This window comes from Haemaphysalis longicornis, unplaced genomic scaffold, assembly GCF_048455015.1.
Source record: "Haemaphysalis longicornis isolate Haplotype H1 unplaced genomic scaffold, Haemaphysalis longicornis Haplotype H1 scaffold_15, whole genome shotgun sequence".
NCBI lineage: Eukaryota > Metazoa > Arthropoda > Arachnida > Ixodida > Ixodidae > Haemaphysalis > Haemaphysalis longicornis.
Window position 1 is genome coordinate 7067951 of NW_027526257.1, and position 19655 is coordinate 7087605.

At 48.7% G+C, this 19655-nt stretch overlaps 1 protein-coding gene across 1 annotated transcript in view; it reads right to left on the reverse strand.

Moving 5' to 3' along the window:
- Nucleotides 1-17897, reverse strand: part of LOC144165788 (trafficking protein particle complex subunit 9-like) — a 94704-nt gene extending 76807 nt beyond the window's left edge. Inside the window, exons 1-8 of the mRNA XM_077695562.1 lie at nt 17430-17897; nt 16210-16333; nt 13934-14036; nt 12663-12844; nt 7280-7551; nt 5246-5442; nt 2195-2266; nt 88-207 (exon numbers count right to left, since the gene is read on the reverse strand). Of these exons, the coding sequence (XP_077551688.1) occupies nt 88-207; nt 2195-2266; nt 5246-5442; nt 7280-7551; nt 12663-12844; nt 13934-14036; nt 16210-16333; nt 17430-17694 (1335 nt within the window). The 5' untranslated portion in view covers nt 17695-17897. The remainder of the gene's footprint in view (nt 1-87; nt 208-2194; nt 2267-5245; nt 5443-7279; nt 7552-12662; nt 12845-13933; nt 14037-16209; nt 16334-17429) is intronic.
- Between the last annotated feature and the right edge of the window lie 1758 nt (nt 17898-19655).

The window sequence follows — 19655 nt, forward strand, 5'->3', positions numbered from 1 at the left end:
TCAGGGCTGGAAGGGCTAACCACACACGACAGCACACACGAGCCAAGTCGAGCCCAGCCGAGGCCAGCCCAGCCGCACCACACCGACCTGCGTGGGGTTGGGCTTCCCCACCATGCACTTGAGGGCCGCCACCCGCATGTAGAAGGCTGCCTTGCGCACCAGGCCCAGCTCCGCATACAGGCGGGCCAGGGAGCCGTACCACGCCACCTGCCCCAACCCCCAGAGGAGAAAAAGGGGAGGAGAAAAAGAACATGCACCATTCCACTCTGTATAGGCAGATGTCCCGCACACGACAGAAGTGGCGACACTGAACTTGGGTACAAATTTGCAGTGGTAGAACGTGCTTAAACCAAGTATGTCAAGCAAAACCTTGGCTTTTATGCCAAGAGCGCGCAGTGAAAGTATGCACAATCGCACCCCACGACAAGACACAGGTGCTGCTCGATGCTGTTGGCGTGAATATGCAGTGAACTTGAATGCAGAAAGTGCCTATTCATACTATTTTAATGGCAAGAACCCTTTGCTTTTTCCTCCTATCTGCACCACCCCCTTTTGAACAAACAAGCAATTAGGTGCCAGTTTGACCTTGGCTGAGCTTCAAGGCCAGACTGATGCTACGAGGAAGGTGCCCTTCTCTGGGATTGACCTGGAGCAATAAGCTTCAGTTGAAAAGCACTGGGACTAAGGCGCACCCCTTGAGGACTCCACGCCCTCAACCTCTACTACACGCTGGCTGTATGCAACAGGTGCCCCCAATGGAAAGCTCTGGAGCTAAAAGCAGGGCTGCGTTAAGGCCCAGCTCTGTGCAAAGGAGGGACCGTGAGCCATGCCACGGTGCCTACCCCACAAACCATGACTGTATATTGACAGCACTGCAATAACTACAACAAACCAACAACTACAAATGGTGTTAGAGAGCAATCTACGAGTGCCTACACCAGAGGTGCAGCGAGAAGAGGGTGTCGGTATCAGAACACCACCCGAAATTTTTTGAGCTGTGCATTCCCCTCTCTGTCCCCTCTACATTTTGGGCCTTTTTTTCCCCCTCGCTATTCACACTGCACATCAGTATATTATGTAAAAATAAAATAAAAAGATTAGATAAGAAAATGAAAATTAAATTATATTTGCGCACAGGCTATTTTTCCTTTTTTTCTTGCTTTTTTCTGCTGCCAGGATGTAACACCCCCCCAAAAAATATTTCTGGCAGCGCCACTGCCCTACACTAGCTAGCACAAGTGTGAACTCTTGCGCAGTAGCCAAAATGAACTTCCAGGCAAAAGGCAATAGAGGTGAATTTGTAAGGGACACCAAACGGTCAACTCTAACAATGCCACGGATAGCCTAGAATTTCATCCAACAATACTCTGCAAGCCCACAAACTCTGAAAAATCTTGCAATAATTTTTGCACTGTCCAGGTACGACCTACTGGGGAGGGGAGGAAGTTGGCACTACTACCCACCTCTCTAAGCAATGCGCACAAGGACGCATTGAAGTACGGGCATAACACATAGACTGCACTGTATGAGTGAGCTCCAGACCAAACAACACGAAACCCTAATGTATGGTGACTAGTCAACTTATCCGTACCTATCAGTAATATGATCAATGGTCAGACGCCATTTTAAAAGAAGTCTTTCCTTTAAAAAGGAGTACTGCCCCAAATCTCAAAGCTGACATAACGGTGTAAAAAGCTTTCTTTGTATTTGGAGACATCTCCTAGCAAGTTTCAACTGTAATCATTCGGTATGAAATATTTTAAATCAATTTTAATCTTTGCATGCCCGAAAAAGCTCGGAATGAATACCCCTGTGACATCAGCATGATGCCATGTGCACCTCGCCCCAAACTGCCCATGTCAGGGCTCCCATGATGTAGCCAGACAAAACAACTTGCAATTGGCTGCAATTGATGCTGCTTTGGCTACAGTGACATCATGAGAACAGTGACATCATAAGCGCCTCCCTGTGATGGCGGCGGCCGCCTTGGTGTTCGTTTCATCGAAACCGAAAGTGACACGAATAAACGATGTTGTAAATAATTATTTATACTGATACTGACTGTCTAATGTGCCAATCTATCATTACTGGGGCATCCACAGCAGCGAGAAAAACGTAACACGAAAGCTTCGTGCCAGTACTCCTTCAAATTACCAACATGTAAACTTGACATTTTCGCCCCACCACGCCTCACCTTTTCGAGGTCAGACTGGGCCAGGTTCATGGAGACGACACTCTGCACAAACTCGGCTGCACCCAGGGGCCTCTGGGAAGGACGAGAAAAAGGGACAGCAACTTGGAAAACTTTGCACTCAGGTGCCCTCCAACACCCTCAAGTGGATCTGTGTACAGAAAGACCACAGAAATGAAAACTACGTGCGATGAGAAATCGCACATAACTATTCCCTCTCAACTCAACCGCGGACAATGCGACGAAAGCTGCGTGCTCTCTCCTTGAGAGAGGGGCGGCTCGCGGCATTCTCTTCGGTGGCCTTCAGTATATCACATGCCGGGCAGTTTTCTCCCTTTCTCCGCAACGTGGAGGGGTCTATTTCCGGTCCGGTGCCACAAAAAAGCAGGCATGGCTGCCTCATCACAAGCGTGTGCTCAGGCTGGTGGGGCGTTTTTGAAGCAATAAACATTTGTTGTCGAGTGGTCTCGAGTTTGAGTCCGTCACTCAAACTCCGCGGCCACTAAAAACACAAAATAAACACCAAAACTATGTGTACAGGTTCCAACATACAAGAGGTTCGTACACAGCGCATATGACGACGGGGGATCGTCACAGGAAATGTGAGAAATTAGCCGCGAAGTTGACCAGTGACAGCCGATCGGACAGCCATGGCCTCAATGACGTCCTTTGGGCCATGCCAGCGGTGCATAATAAAGAGAACTGAAGAAAGCGCAGTTGTTTTTTCCGAGTCTTTCAGGGCGATTTGCGCGCTCACCGCTTCTAATGCACGTGCAATATTTGGCTCACGTATTCCTGGCAGTGCAATCTAAATGTTGAGCAGGTTTACTTGCACAGCTCAAAGAGTGTTGCAGGGTCCCTTTAAGCTGAGTGCGTTCCCCAAACACACTTTACCCAGGCCGGCTCACCGAGTCAGTTGTCCCAGCCGCAGGGGTCAAAAATCAGGAAAAATAACATAAAACAGTGAGCGTTTAGATGTCTAAAAATTATGTTAAAATTTAGATATGGATGTATTTTTTATTTATTTTTACGAAAAGCGGGGCAATGACGATAAAGGAGAAAATAATCCCTCTCCAGACAATGTGCCAGCGCCGCCTGATAAGGTGTTGCTCCATGGCTACCATTCTCTGCGGTGGCCAGTTGCGGTGGTTTGTTGTGGCTTTGAGGTGGTGCTCCCGTTGCAGTCTTTTCGGTTATAATCCACGCTCTCTGATAGTTTTCCCTCAACAATAATCCTGCTGCGATTCGCTGCGAAGCAAATAACAATGAAAATATGACCGTCGGCGTTTAGTCGCAGTCTCAACGGCATTTTTTATGGACTTGTGAGAGACGCTGATAGTGCTGTTGAATAATGTAAACACAACGAACTGCTTACATTGTCTCTCATATAACAAAAAGCTGGAATTTCAAGTAAATTTGCAGAATATTTACGCCAGCTGTCATCACTGACACCACTGCCAAAGGCATTTTATTTCGGCGTTTGGCAGCGCACAGCCAAAGTGTCATGCGGAGAAGCCCAAGTGCACTTGGCCCAAGTGCACTTAAATAGGCACGTTTGACAGGGGTATAACTCTACCTCTGTCATTGAGAGCATAGAGTTTCATACAATAATAATTAATAACTCGTGGGGAAACTGGCGCTAGTGTCAACGCGAACATGGCAGCAACGCTTACGCTTCAATGGGAATCATGGGTAGTTCTGGAACCAGATTGCGTAGGATCGAAACAGGTCTATGGCTGCGCAAATTGTGTTTTTTGACAAAAAAAGCTCTTATGGCCCGGTTCTCCGTTTACAAATTACATGGCGAACAAGAAAGTTAGTGACGAAAAGCCGGTTCTGTACGAAATAAAACGGCGCGTTTAAATAAAAACCAGACACGGAGTCAAGGAGGTTTGTGGAGCAGGTTTGCCATTTTCCGTCAACTACAGCAGGACGCGGACTTCTTTAAAAACTACTTGTAAAAGTTTCGGCGCTGGTGGTTTGTAATAGTAAGAGAAGTTTTGTGCTCATAAGAAAAAAGAAACTGATTACCTTTGGAGAAGTTACTCTTGCCTGAATTACTGACATTCATCAAACTGCATCCCTGTCAGACGCCGTTAGTGCTGGTCTACGCCGTAGGAGCCAGCGTTCACACGAAAGGTGTGGCTGTTCCAAGCGATTCACAACCGTCGTCAGCTTCGACAATACATTGCTCTGCCGAATGAGCAGCGCCGCAACTCCTAATTAGCAGACAACTCCGCCGCACAGAGCGCCGTCATTTGTGTTTTCATGCTCGCTGTGCTGGCAATGAATTGATAACGCACCGAATTCGCAACTCCGGTAATAACACATTCCACTCAGGGCGGCGTCAGTGCGCGCGCGGCATACAGTTCAAGGAGAAACGTATTTTTGATAGTTTCTCCCAACACCAAGTGTAGGCAAATGCGTTCATGTAATTCCAAAACGAAAACGAAACTGCCTGCAATCCATAGCAACTTCCAGAAGCCATCGAGCGCCAATCCGAATCCAGAACTACCCATCACGCCCACTGAGGCGTACGATCGCAGCGTCAGTTTCCCCTCTAGTTATATTGTAAGGCACTCTATGGTTGAGAGTAACAAAAAGCCACGTTTGCTTGATCTGGTTGATTGTGGGGTTTAATGCGCCATTGCAATGCAGGCTGTGAGACGCGCCGTAGTGGATGCCTCCTCCGGATTAATTTTGACCACCTGCAGGGGATCTTTAACGTGCGCCAAAATCTTTAACACCCGAGCGTTTTTGCTTTTCGCCTCCATCAGAAAAAGCTGGCTGGAAAAAGCTGCGGAAAAGCTGCAGAAAAGCTGCGGCTGGGAAAAGAACCCGCGTCGTCGTGCTCAGCAGCACGACACCTTCGCCACTGAGCCACCGCGGTAGGTAAAAAAAGCCACGTTTGCGAACCATGCCAAGTAGAAATGAAGTACTTTCAGCTGTTACGATGGCCCAACAACTGAGCGGCCGTTTTTCCCTCTAGCAGAGCACTCCAATTTGTGAAGCACGCCCAACTGGGCCTACACTGAGAGAGAGAGGTACACTGACCGCGTGAGCGGCGAGCCAGCGGGCGGCCTTGACGGCGCACTCGGCCAGGATGGGTGCCACGGGCGAGTACTTGGCGTAGTGCAGGCAGCTCTCCCGCAGCTCCTCCCAGCCCTCCTCCACGGCCACCAGCCACGGGGGGCACCCCATCGAGGGGGGAGGGGGAGGGGGAGGAGGGGCGACGGCCTCCCCCTCTTCACCTGCAATTCAAGAATCTCAGCGGCAGCCACAACAGCGGGGGCTCGGCTAACTAGGGCTCTCAAGGATCAGGATCAAGTTCCACGGACAACAGATTCCTCGAAAGGCTAAAAGAAGGGCACTAGGTTTTTTTAGCAAAAAAATGCACAACTTCACAGCACGCTTACTCTGTAGAGGCTGCAGAGTACTCTCTTCAGAATTCATCAAGCTAATGCACAAGTTGTTCAGAGTTAGGCGCCAGCCACATTACGCTTTCAGCACTCAAAATCAACCACCACAAGAGAGCACCGGCTTCAATGCAGCAGCAACAGGCTTGCTTGCAAAGTACAGGCAATATCTGAGCAACCACCCTTTGCAATCTTAACTGCAAGATACAAGCTGGCAGGCGTACTCTCACATCCCACTTGCCCTGCACCCAACCGCCCTTTCTACCCATCAGTGCAACACGTTTACTGGAAGTGCCATCCACCAGCCCCACCACCACACCTGTGTTGGCGCATGGCTTCCTGGGAGGACTGGCTCTACCCGGGTTTTGGCGTCGACATGAAGTTGATGCAAGTACTTCTGGTGGCCCATTGCCATCGTCTTAGTGAGGGCCTCTGGGAGTTCTACGGACCAGCCGTCTTAAGTGAGGAGACTGCGGCATGACAGCCCACACTAGGGCTGTTTAGAGAATAAAGTTTTGTATCAGACATCTCTGGGTGTCTGCTACCAAGTTTTCATTTCCGCTCTGAGTGGATATCTGGTGCCCTCATGCTTGCGTGGGAATCTAGTGGCGAGGGTAAACACGCTGCCAAAGTTCTTGCATTCCCAATGAACTGATTCGTTGCCAACAATAGTAGATAAAACATCAGCTCTTTCACAGACAGAATGACCAAAAAATGTGCCGTCTCCAACCGAGAAAATGGTCTGCTCCGCAGTGCGGGCACCGGAAGTGCAGCGTTTTTTATCCTTTACAAACAAAGAACTTCCCCTCTATTTCGGGGCTCTTGAGCACTGAAGCTACACCTGGGGTATGAATACAGTGGGAAAAAGGTGTGAAGAGACAGAGTAGAAAAATAGACAAAATGATGCATTCAGAAAAAAAAGTGGGCAGGGGGGGGGCATGGTGTGTACTCTCTGTCATTGTCTTTTTCCACGCCTTGTTCCACTATGAATTGAAACCAGGTTTCCATCATGCTGGGCTATTAGGTGCATTCTCGAGGAGGGCTCCAGGTCAGTTTAGACCGCCTGTGAGTCTTCATGCTCTTGTGAAGGCACTAGAAGTGATTGATTGTAGGGTTTAACACAGCGACGCAACAGAGGCAATGAGGCCCACCGTAGTGGAGTGCTCCAGATTGAGTTTGACCACCTAGGGATCTTTAACGTGCGCCGAAATCTCGTACGCGCGGGGGCGTTTTTGCTTTTCGCCTCCATCAGAAAAGCGGCCGCCGCGGCTGGTAATCGAACCCGCGACCTCGTGCTCAGCAGCGCAACGCCTTAGCCAATGAGCCACCACGGCGGGTAAGGCACCACAAGAACTAGGTTTATTTGTTGTATCTGAAGAACTCTTCCATGCAGATTGTTTCCACGGCTTCAAACTTTCCTATTTACAAATTAAAGGGGTGTAGTGTGCTGATGCTACACTTTGCCTATGGGGCACAACACTGCCGTGGAGAGACTAACGTCAACCACACACAGCCAAATTTCACCACAGACACGTTTTAATTTTTCCCCAGACTTAAAAAAAGAAAAGAAGAGAAAACTACCCTGGCTGGGATCAAACCCAGGTCTTGGGCTCAGCATCGCAACCCCACACTTCCCCCCTCCCACAGCCCATCACCACCCGTGCTCGCTCACCGCCGTTCTTGTCGGCCGTGGCGGGTGGCGTCCCCGCAGCAGCAGCGGAGGAGGAGGAGGGTGGCAGGGAGGAGGGTGGCGGGCAGGAGGGTGGGCAGGTGGCGGCCACGGCCCCCTCCAGGGTGGCGGCCAGCCAGAGCCAGTCGGGCACCCCCCGCAGGAGCTCCTGGGCCTCGGCGTACAGCGCCTGGGCCTCGCGGGGAAGCCCCAGCTGCAGGCTCAGGTCTCCCAGCTGCTTGCGCTGGCGCCCCTGGCACCGGCGCCGGAACTGCCTGCGCCATTAATCAGGGGGCGAGGGGGACGAGAAGAGGAGGCACTTTAACTGCCACAGGGGAAATGCTTTGGCCCCCCACCAGCCATGGAGCACATTCCAACAACCACGGCTCGTTCCGGCCACAATGTTGACACTGCATGTCCTGCAGAACTGTGTTTCTCATCTTTCAACGTCCAAACTTCGTGGGGTGTCACAGTGAACCTTTCTTGTATGTGTTTAGCATGACTGCTACGTCAGTCGTCAGTGTGCTGCTCTCACTGTTTCACCTTTTTACTACTTTACTATGGAGCTCTTTAGATCACAACTCTGTTCAATCTTTTTTTTTCTTTTTTCCCTTTGCTTTTTTCCTCGCATGTCTAATTTTTTCACCTGACGTGGCATGTTAGGCTCTCTGCTGGACAAACCTCGTCAGCATCATTGCACTACATTCTCTCTCAACAATAGATGACACCACCCTAAGCAAGGGAGCGGGAGTCATTACATGCAGCTGGGCTGACTGCGGGCTTTTTGAAGTGCCCTTGAAGACAACGTACTATCGGCGTCAAATGAAACGCGAACACGAAAATATGAACCTGTGCACACAAATAGCGCGATTTCTTTCCAGCAAGCCAAAATGACGCGTGGCTTAGTTACAAAAACAAAGTTGGGAAAACTGGATCTCCAAACATACCAATAGCAAGCCATTATATGCACTCTACGAACAGTATTTTTCAATTTTGCACGTTCTTGTTAATATTTTTGTGTTTGCGTTTCATTTGATGCCGATAGTACATTTTTAAAGACAGCACAAAACAACACAGTGGATGGGACAATGGATGGGACTTTGAGAGATATGCGGTGACCACTGCGTTCACAAACATCTGCTTGAGCGTTCATCACTGGCGCCACAATCAGAAGGTATAGGTGGTATTCGTTATAAAGTTTAGCTGTCCATTTCTTCGCTTGGCAACACTCGAAACAGCCACATACATGGCCGATGTGCCACGGGCATGGCGCAGCTTGAAAAAAAAACAAAAAAAACACGCCGGCATGCGTCGTCTGCACTGTTTCAACCCGATTCTCAACGGTGGTGTCAACATAGATGTTATTAATCGCACTCACATTGTACTCGAGGCACTACTTTGCATTCAGTGAGGTAGAGTTTGTAACGTGCAACACAGTCATGTGCTTAGCACGCACAAGTACTGCCATCCCGCGGAGCCCGACGTAACCAGTGACAGCGCACTCACATGGTTGCCTGCATGCGCACCTCGCCAGTGAATACAAGCAATCAGACATCTATCGGACTCCCTCGCATGGTAATGTCTGCAAGCTTTTTGTTTGTTCCGGTCATTTTTTCTTCATGCCCTTATAACCCATTCTTGAAAACAAAGCATTTGGTTGTTAGCCACCGCATCGTCCTGTTGTCCTTCCTGGTCCCATCCATTGTGCTATTTCTGTCTGCTGTCTTTGAAAATGTACCAGGCAGCATAAATTGCTGTGCCTTCTTGGACAAGGTAGAGCCTGGTTTATTCTCAGAGAACTAACCCACTCAAGTCTGCTTCAGTTAGCTATACTCAATGACAACTTAAGAACGGCGCCGGAAGTTGCCGCTGGGCCTTATCGCCGTAACCGGATGTTTCTCTGCGCGGCGCAAGTAGGGCGTTACTGGGAATATTTTGAACATGGCGTGAGCTGTTCCCGTAATTTTTTGGACTTAATGTGCTTATAAACGACTCTAGTGACGACAAACAAACTGCGTGAGACCAGGCAGACGATATCACGCATTCATAGCAAACCCCTTTCAAAACGCACGCGCACTGACGTCACGAGTTCGGCGCATTGGCGGAGTGATACACTACATGAGGTGGTGCCGTTCTTGAGTTGTAACTGAAGGCTTTTAACCGAAAAATAAAGGGCAAGAAATGCTGAAGCAATTTCAACATCAGCAGTGTCGCGATAGGGGAGGTACTGCAAACCGAGCTACTAGTGCGCACCAACTGGCACAACCAAACAGACTTAGACGCATCACCGCAATCACCGAGCCAAGTTTCGTAGCAGTTGCTGCGTTCTGTGGTTACTAGTCACACAAACAGGCCCCTGCAATGCTGCAAATGCTGCGCGAACTGGCACTGAAAGTGGTTGGCAAGTTACCACTGCTTTACCTGTTTTCTCGCATTAATTAAAGTTGGCAGCATAATTACTGGGACAGAGAAGTGTTTTTTTTGAAAGAAAAAACCTTGTTTCACTGTGGTCAGTTTAGAAAGAGCACCACAACACAAGAAAGTACAAAACAGGAGTCATCTTCATGCCCCATCCTGGTACAGTCATGGACAAGTGAAATGGGCACACGAAAATAACAACCAGCACACGTAAAATTGAAAAATACTGCCCGTGGACGTCAAGTGAAAGTACGCAACTGGTAGAAAGCCGCATTTCCCAACTTTGTTGCTCTAATTAGGTATGCCGCGCATCAATTTGACCTGCATGGATAGAAAACTCGCTACTTGTATGTTCCGGTTCATATTTTTTGTGTTCACATTTAATTTGTCCATGAGTGCACTTTTTGTGCACATTCTCCCTCAGGAAAGCCGCATTCGGAAATTTGAAAATCAAACCTAGCTGGCCTGACCTCCCGTCTCCCTGCGTCCCTTTATATCTGTCACACCTACAGCTTGTTTCTGCAGTTGTTGATACAAGAACTACGTAGGGGGGCCCAAGCCACAAAACATCTCGCCAATGTTTCTTCGCAAGCATTTAAACAAACAGTTCTCCAAACACACCAGAGGGCACAAAAAATCCACAAACTACACAGCACCTGTTCTCGGATACGTATCTTTTAAACAACCCTCACAAACCAACAAAAATTATCCCAGCATTCGCAACTTCAACGCTGCGAACGCTCATGTTAACAGCAAAGCTTCCCGGCATTTCCTAATCGCAGGACTAAGCTTCTCTGAACATCCCAAAGCGTGCACACCGGTTCTGATTCGTGTGATATCATTTTTGCCGAGTTCCACTGATCACGCCATCTACTGCAACCTTCTTCTACTTCTGAACTTGGAAAACTTCCTCGAGGGGGAGGCATGAGGACTCTTTTTTTTTCACAGCGTATCTTTTTATTCGCTATCACAAAAATCAGGCAGCCACGTATTTTCAATTAAAAGAACAGTGCAAATATCGCTTAGGTAGTGATGTGTTGCTTCAAATATTCCCAATGTTTTCCTTTTGCTCAACAGTGTTTACACTGCCACCACACTTAGCGGTTTAGAACAGCTTCGCCTAAATGAACGTCTCTTCAAGGCATTTTTTCAACATGCTGTATGCTTGCTCGGCGCTTGCTCTACTCCTCGCCAGGCTCTGCCCTCTCCACTTTGCCGCAACCGCGTTACCACATTTCATCCCATAAAAGCCTCGACCAAGAACAGCTTCATTGTTAAAACACCCTCACAGGTGGTCCACGCAAAACTGAATGCTTAGGGAGATGTGACCGGGGGGAGAGGGGTGGGGGGGTGGGGGGGGGGGGTGGTTGTAGCAACAGCAGAATGGGTAATCTTGCGCACATTTTTTTATTTACTTACAACATAGCAGGAAATGAACTGTTTCTTCGTCCAAACTACCAACAAGCTGCACCAGTTAAATGATCGACGTGGCTGACGCCTCCCTTTTCAGAAAGGCCTGGAAAGAGTACTGCCAAGCGCAATACAAAAGAGCAGGAACTGAACTGTTTTTTTTCTTTCGTATGAACTAACAACAAGCTGAAGACTTGCTAAATCATCAGAACGGCCGTGCTAGTGCGTGAATGAAAGCGGCGGCGGCGCTGCGTTTCTATAAACAGTAAACTAACAATGGGACGAACAGGTCTGTGCATGCCCGACTACGCTTTTTAAATGCATATTACCAGCGAAAAAACAGACAGGGACGAGGAAAGAAGCAGACGGGACACTCGCTAGTCTAGCGAGTGTCCCGTCTGCTTCTTTCCTCGTCCCTGTCTGTTTTTTCGCTGGTAATATGCATCTAAGTCAACACCAACTAGCCCAACTTTCAGCCTTAACTGTAACGCTTTTTAAGCACTTCACTGATAACGATGCCAACTGGTGTCGGGTTGGATTGTCAGGTACACCTCCGGCGCACTGTGGCCAGACTGGGAAAAAGATTTGGTGAAAGACGGGTGCGTTTTCGGGAGATTTTTGTTTCGTTCGTACAATCGTGCAAAACTGTGCAAATTAGGGAGTCTCCCGGAAAATTCGGGAAACCTGGCAGGCATGGAGATGCACACCTGCCGCATAACAAAAAGCTTTGTTTCTACCATCACTAACAAGACTGGGTAGTGCCCCTTTGGCAACGGGCACTCTAACAATTACAGGAAGCAGGCACACAGTCTCCTTTAAGCACAGTTAGGGTTTGAGGATGCTAGAAATGCCTTCAACGGCTCCTCCAGCTCCATATCAAAGAGGCCACGAAACCACTGCTTTGTCCCGACAACAATGGCACAAATCGTATCACAAACCTCACACAACTAATTGAGACTATAAACAGAACACACACAGCAGTGGCAACTCGCCAACCACCGTCTGGGAAGGTCTATAACAACATGACAGGATCTGGATTCTCCCCAATTAATAGCTGTCGAATCACCATAGTTGGCAATTGCAGTGGGGCCTCCAGTTCTGTTTGATTGCATCCCTTGAATGCTAACGCGCAGGTACTAACAACCTGATAACTGGGCTTTCAGCACTGGCCCACATTATGTCCCTCCCAGGAAAGTAGAGGCATTTTTTTTTACCTGAACTGGCTACACTGGTGCAAGCAGTGCGGCATACGTTCATTTTTTTACTAATTAATATCCCCAGTAGCACTTGGCACTGGTCTGCACGACACTGCACTAATCTGCACCAGTTCAGGTTAAAAAATATGCCCCTAGTGCCTCACCGCTGCACAAAATTTGAAAGTATTTTAGCATTTCTTGGGCTTTTCTAGTTAGTAATAAATGTCTTTTGTGGATTCAAAATGGTGCTGATTGAGTGAGTTGCCCAGTTGTGTTTTGTCTCCATTTAAAAGAAGCCGCTTCTTTCTCCCTTGGACGTCGGACCGGTTTTGGCAGCGCCGAGGGAATGCCGGACCATTCACCTGGAGTCGGTGTCCAGTCCGACGAAGTCCTCGAAGGGCGCCTTGAGCAGGGGCAGGGCGGAGGACGAGGAGGGCCGGTCGAAGGAGCGCTCCAGCCGCCGGGACTCCAGCACCCAGGCCAGCGAGGCAGCAAACTCCGCCACGTCGCGCTCCACCTGCTCCCCGTCCAGGCTCGGGTACAGCTGGCACCACAGGGGGAAGGGCGGGAAATTCAAATTCATTTAACTACGGTAACTCCGCTCACCATTCAAACTGCTTTCCCGTTGCCCGCAAGCATTCTGCCATGCCCACGAAATTTCAACCATAGCTCACTGAAAGGAGCACCAGTCAACGTTTTGTAAGTATAGAGAACTTTGTGGCTTGAAAATGCACTCCTGTAGAGCAAGAACTAACAATAACTTACCTTTAAAAACTGCTCTACCAAATGTGCACAACTTGGGAACCATACCCTTGTACTTCCCGCCACTGCGTCCTTTTTTCTTTTACCCATCTTTCTTTTGAAAAATCAGTAGCTGAGGTTTATGAATTATGCATCGTTAATTGACATTCTTTTCTGACTGCATATATCATGCAAAGCATGCAAGCTTCTGGTGTACCACTAAAAAGGAAGTCAGCTGACGTACTACCAATCGCTGCTTCACGTTTAAGCACACCCTCTGTTGCAAGCGACCCTCCTGTCTAATGTTTATGCGGTAAAGCCAGTACACACACAAAAATCTTCACTGACCCTTCCTAAAGAAAGTTGACACAAGCGTGAAGGCTTTCGGGCATCAAAACTGCGTCAGAACCTCCACAAAACGTACGTTCAACCTTCACTAAAAGTGCATCCAATCGATCGTCAAACCTTCAAGGAACCAAATCGCAAACGAAGGATGAACCCATGCAACAACTTCTAGTGTGCCGATTTTTAGTGGTTTATAAGATGAAGGTATACCCCAGTCCTCCTCCATAACCAAATGCGTGCATCGGCTTATCTAAAACTGTTCCCTTCTCGTGATTTTTTTAAGCAACCGCTTTGACACGACACAAGCCCGGTTTCAAACACGCACCTATCAGAGGTGCTCGATTGATTGACCAGTCTGTGGGGCAATGCATTCATTTCTTGACCGGACGCCATCGGTCCAACTATGAAAGCGTCCGCTTCAATAAATGATGCACTCTTCAAAGATGAGGCATTCCTAGTATCTGATGACAGAGTCGACGTACGGCCTCCCTCCCCTCAACTCCGCACAGGCCACACTCAGACCATGGGCTGGTTGGGCCCCCCTTACCAGGCACTGGGTGCTCCGTAGCTTTCCCATGGAGGGCGCCGCCATCCTGGCTTCTTCCCCTTCCTCTTGGCCCTTGGTGCTGCCCTCCTCCTCTCCATCTCCCCTGCACACACGTCCACCCCACTCGTCACAGCCACGTTGCCCACTCGATTCTAGAAATGGGTGTGCGACAAACTGGCGCAAACCCTTGTGCTTGTATGAGACGTCTACCAGACGTCTACTGAGCCAGTAAGTGAACACTCTGCAAATTATTACAGGGGACACGAAGAGGAAACAGAAGTTTGGTCCAGTGAAAACACTGCCCTGTCCCCCATAACAATGACACCAATTTTACAGCGAGCTCCAAAAAAATGGCGTAGATATAGCGGAAAGCAGACAAAGCAGTGGCAAAGTCCCCTTCCAGAACTTTCTCTACGATGTCACAGAATATTGTTCGTACGACGTGCAGCTGCCCACCAAGACTCATGACTCGATTGATTGCAGCATTTAACGCTCCAACGCAACTCAGGCGATGAGACGCGTTGTAGTGGAGGGCTCCGAATTAATTTTGACAACCTGGGGATCTTTTAACGTGCGGCGAAATCTCAAACACACGGGCGTTCTCGCTTTTCGCCTCCATCAGAAAAGCGACCGCCGCAGCCGGGAATCGAACCCGCGACCTCGTGTTCCGCAACGAAGAGTCATGACTCGATGACTCTAGTGCGGCCTCAAATTGCGTTTGATCGTATTGCATGAATGTTGACATGCAGTAAACACACTGACTACGTCTTTACTGCTGGCCTATGTTAGGTCAGTGCAACGTGAAATTTGAAAGTTTGTCGACATTTCTTGCATTTTTCTCGGCCAAAGAACATATTTCGTGGCTGGAACGAAGTTGAGTCAGTTACCAAAGGCTAGTGCAATCACAACAAACAATTGTATTTTGGCTTCATGGCCCTGCCTTAATTATGACTGTATTTCTGCACCTTTCCAACATGCCAATCCCCACATGTTGGCCTACAGTTATGATTCGGTCAGAAATGAAAAAAGTACCGGGTATCTGCTCCTTTCCTTGCAAATGCCGACGAAAGACGATAGTCGACTGGCACCCCTGCCAAGTAAATTCTCTTTCCCGCTCACCTCTCATGCTGTTCCTCTCCCGTCTCATTCCTCCCGAGATTACACGCTAGAGGTTTGCTCAAGTCAATTTAAATTTACCGCGTTCCACTGCCACAAGTCGGGTGCCTCGATGCCAGCGCTGCCGTACGGCAGAGACGCGCATGAATCAAGGCACCCTACTTCAACGTTCATAGAACCAAACCACATTGCCTCAGTCTACGAGGGTTCTAAGTGGAACGTGGAACCTATCTAGTGCAATCTTTCGTTGCTGTTGCCGTTGATTTCTTAAATGCCACCAGGAGCTATAGTAGCGCGGGCAACAGCAGACGACAGGTTTCTGCAGTTGATGTAGTATTTTGTTCTCTATTGCAAAAACCAAGCATCCAAGAATTTTTCAATAAAGGAAGATTGCAAATATCACTTATGTATTGATTTTCTGCCTCATATTTGCATAATCCCTTGCCCTTCTTCAACACTTGTTCAACACGAGTTGTTCAACACTAGTTCAACGCATTGAAAACTGCCAGTTTTCAATGTGTATGGAGAGCGGCTACTGCAGTTTAGAGGCGTTAAGACATGGAATGATGTACCGTACTTTGTCAAGCAGTCTCCCCATTTTTCTCGAACCCTGAAAAAACATTTATTAGATCAAGAATAAGGACTGTTTGAATGTCATTGTCTGTTTCTCCACAATTTCATATATAAGTGTGTTAATGCCTAAGCAACATGTTGTGAATTTCTGAATGTGTTGGCATTGCTCCATACGTATTCCCAAGCACCACGTATAATGCTGTACTATCTGAAGTTATATATTACTAATATTTCAATATTCAGCATTATTTTTATGTTAAAAATCCACCTCTATGTATTTACTTCGTTCGGACCCAAGACTAGCCTTTGGCTATGGGTCCGCGCAGTGTTATGCAAATTTTTTTGTTACTTTTTGCTGAATAAAAGTGAATTGAAAAATTAAAATTGAAAAAACACTGTTGACAAGCATGAACATTGCCACCAGACTGGGACGTTTACAATTGTCTGTGGGTACACAAGACTATTCAGTAGCTCTTGTTTCACTTGGCTGGGCGGCTGAATCAAGTCACAGACAGACATACATACAGACAGACCGAAATTTCTTCCTTTAAGTAGCCCAAGAAAGATCTTTAAAAGAGGTCCCTTACGCAGACGGCGTGGGACGGGACCCAAAGAGGAAGCAGCGGGAGTCGATTGCCGTCGGATGCTGATGCAGAAGCTGCTCATGGAGGCCGCACAATGCCTCCACACTGTGGGACTCACTGCACTCACCTGCATAAGGAGACAGAGAGAGAGAGAAAAAACGCAGCCACGCAATGACGGAGCACAGTGAACGGGTGTCTCCGAAAGAACGGCCGTGAGGGTAAAGTGTGTATAGGCACAACGAGAAAGTAGGCAAGTCAGCCACTGCGCTCAAAACTAATGCACGTAGAAGCGTGCGTGAGCACTGGGGTGTGCGGATCAGAAACTGCGAGATGTATCGGGTATGAACAAGAATCAGTTGCTAGACCATGCACCCGAACGTTCGTATCCTTCCAATGTCCTTGCGGGGTCGTAATATCCTAAGCATGACGGTATAGTTCACAAAATTCACTCATTACCTATGGACAATTGGTATGGACATAAACGATAGACATCAAAAGGAACACTCGCCCTTCTAATTTTGGTAGAATGCGAAGCTAACACCACGTGACAGCGCCGGTATACAGCGTCTCTCGAAAAAGTTGATGCACGGCACAGTGTTCCACTGTGCACTGCCACTGCATGGTCTGCCAAAGAGATTCACGCTGAGGTGGTGGCAGTGTTCATTGACAAAGCTTATGACACGCTGGGAAGTGACGATCTAACTTCGAACAAAGGCGTGATTGCTCAAGCGAGCCCCTTCTCCTGAGCTCTCAGAACGAGGAGTTCTACAGCGATGGCCTGCCACTGCTCATACAGTGGCGGCAAAACTTCGTGACGTTGCTCTAGGAGTGATAAAATGGAGCTTGATCCATGCGCCTTTACGGCCAGAATATACAAACTCTTGCCAGCAACCACACCACTTCTCTCATATAAAACCTCAGAAAACGAAGCACAAGTATACCCGTCCCTTCGCTAGTCGCGAATGCAGCGACCGCCCCCCTTGTTGTATGCTACTTCCAATGAACATCTCTTGCACGAACGGCCAAGCATATCCCATCAGAGGTCTCGCTTATTTGTGAAATAAGCGAGACGTCATTTGGAAACTTCTTGTTCTGAGCAGTACTGTTAAGAAATGCTCCAAAACCGCGTTTTATGATCCCATTCAATTCCTACGGCGGGAGCAGTTTTGGGATGCCCAGTAACTACTCCGCACAGGCAAATAAAAAGAGACGAAATGCCTCACCGACAGTGAGCACTCCCAGGACCCGCCGGTGGGCCTGGAAGTCGCCCCAGAGGCTTCCGTCGGCAGGGTAACTTGTGGCATACCGCAGCCAAACGCAGCGACTGCCGTCGGGCTGCTGCTGGTCGCTGAGACGGGTCCAGCGGACACGACGTATGTGGCCCAGCGCCCGCTCCCACAGCGATCCCGCCGGTACCAGCGGCTGAACCAGCACCAGCAGGCAGTGGTGGTCTTCGAGCCGGGCCTCGAAGTCCACGGCCCCGCTCATGTCACCCGCCGTCAGCTCGCACTAGACATGCGCATCGGCTGCCCGACACACGCCGGGATTCGAGCGTTTAGGACGACGCGAAACAGTTTCGACGAACGGGGAACCTGCAGGTTTGCGAACGAAGCGAAGGCACACGGCAGGAGGAGGCAACGCCGAAAGGGATCAAAACAGATGCTGGGTATATTGACACGGCTGCCCATTTAATCCGGATTTATCCGCACGCCGTCTGTACTAGTTAGACCAAGTGCCGCTAGGCGCGCCTCATTCCTTCCCACTGGTGTAGGCGGGTGCGCGAGGGCAGGAAGGGTCGGAGACAGCGAGGACTCAAATTAATAAGATTTTCTAGGGGTACGATAAATATTTAAATAAAACACGCAAATCGGTTGCTGTCAACCGAAGTTCTGACGCAAACGTGCCGAAAATGCTAGTTCCGTATCTCCCCGCCGCGACCACGACTCTAGCCACCGCGGAGCTGCGGTTGCGAGTTGCGCTAGGAGGCGAGCGTCGTCTGCTAGCGGGTAGCGTGCTGCTAGAGTGAACTAGAATACCCAAGTATTCTAGTTCACTCTAGTGCTGCTCGGCATCTGCGCTTCTCACCACTTCTAGCTGCGGTCGGTAGAAGAGGAGGGAGAGGGGGGGTAGATTCGAGAGCGAGGGTGGCAAAGGATCGAACCCTTCGAATTTAGACAAGAACAAATAGGAGAACCGCGGGGAAGGGGCTCGCACCTATTTTTTCTTTTCTTTTCTGAAGAGCTGCATCGTATCCGCTGTGAAACGGTTAATCCAATCGAAGAATGAGATGAATTATTCTGCCGCCTCGTTAATTCTCGTTACAAGTATACATTTATTGACATAATTACACAAGCAAATGTCAAGACAAGGCGTATACAAACACACCAATATGTGTATCTGTGCATGCTGTAGGTAAAGAATCGTCCATAAGCAGACGAAAATAATTAACGAACCCCTTATCTCCGAAAACAGGGGCGCACGCGATGCTTGACCTTGCTAAACCTAATTCAAACGAAACCCAGCCGAAAAAAACCATTGGCCGACCAATTGGACCAATTTGCCACCCAATGGGTCCAAATGGAATCCCAATGGGTCCAAATGGAAACCCAATGGGCCAGTTGGACCTATTGGAGCGATCCGAATTGGTCCCATTGGCTCGATTAGGATGGCCAGTTGGCCCAATTGGACCCATTGGCTCCAACCATAAAGTTAATCTGCTCCAACATGATGACCCAATCGGGGAGCCATTTTGGATAGTATTTGGATAGTATTCAATTACGACAACCATTTGCTGAAATTTAATTCTCTCTCTCACCCTTAATTTGAAACCTTCAGAAATGTTCAAAACTTCAACCTTTACAAATGTATATTTATGACCTAGGCAATTAATTTTGATATTACAATCAGCAATTCAAGATAAAGTTCTCAAAAAAAAAACAACAACAAGCAAACACTAAAGAAAACTTTCTGACACGAGTAGCACTAGGGTCCCTAGAAATTGTGCTAGTCTGCCGTCCGCGCGCTTTCTCTATGGGAAGGCGTGTCCGCGCCGCTGATGCACCCACAGCGCTGCGCAGAGGGTGCTGCGAGCAATCGGAGCGCCCGAGCGGGCTGTCCCTATCCGCACGCCTCGCGCGGATTATTTTTAAAACTGTCCGCACGCCTCGCGCGGATAATTTTTAAAACTGTCCGCACGCCTAGCGCGGATAACTTTTAAAATTGTCCGCACGCCTCGAGCCCGAATGCAGCCAATGCAGTGCCGTGTGCCGAGTTTCTTTTTCCGGGTGTTATTATGGACGCCCCAGTTTCTTCCGCACTCAACTTGGATGCTATCCGCGTGTTTACGTTGTCGTGGCTGGTTACTTTAGTATTCGCTAGTACGATGATTTCCTTACTTAAACCAAGTGCAGCGTCGGTCTGCTAAGGATCGGCTTCGCGTTGTGTGCTGT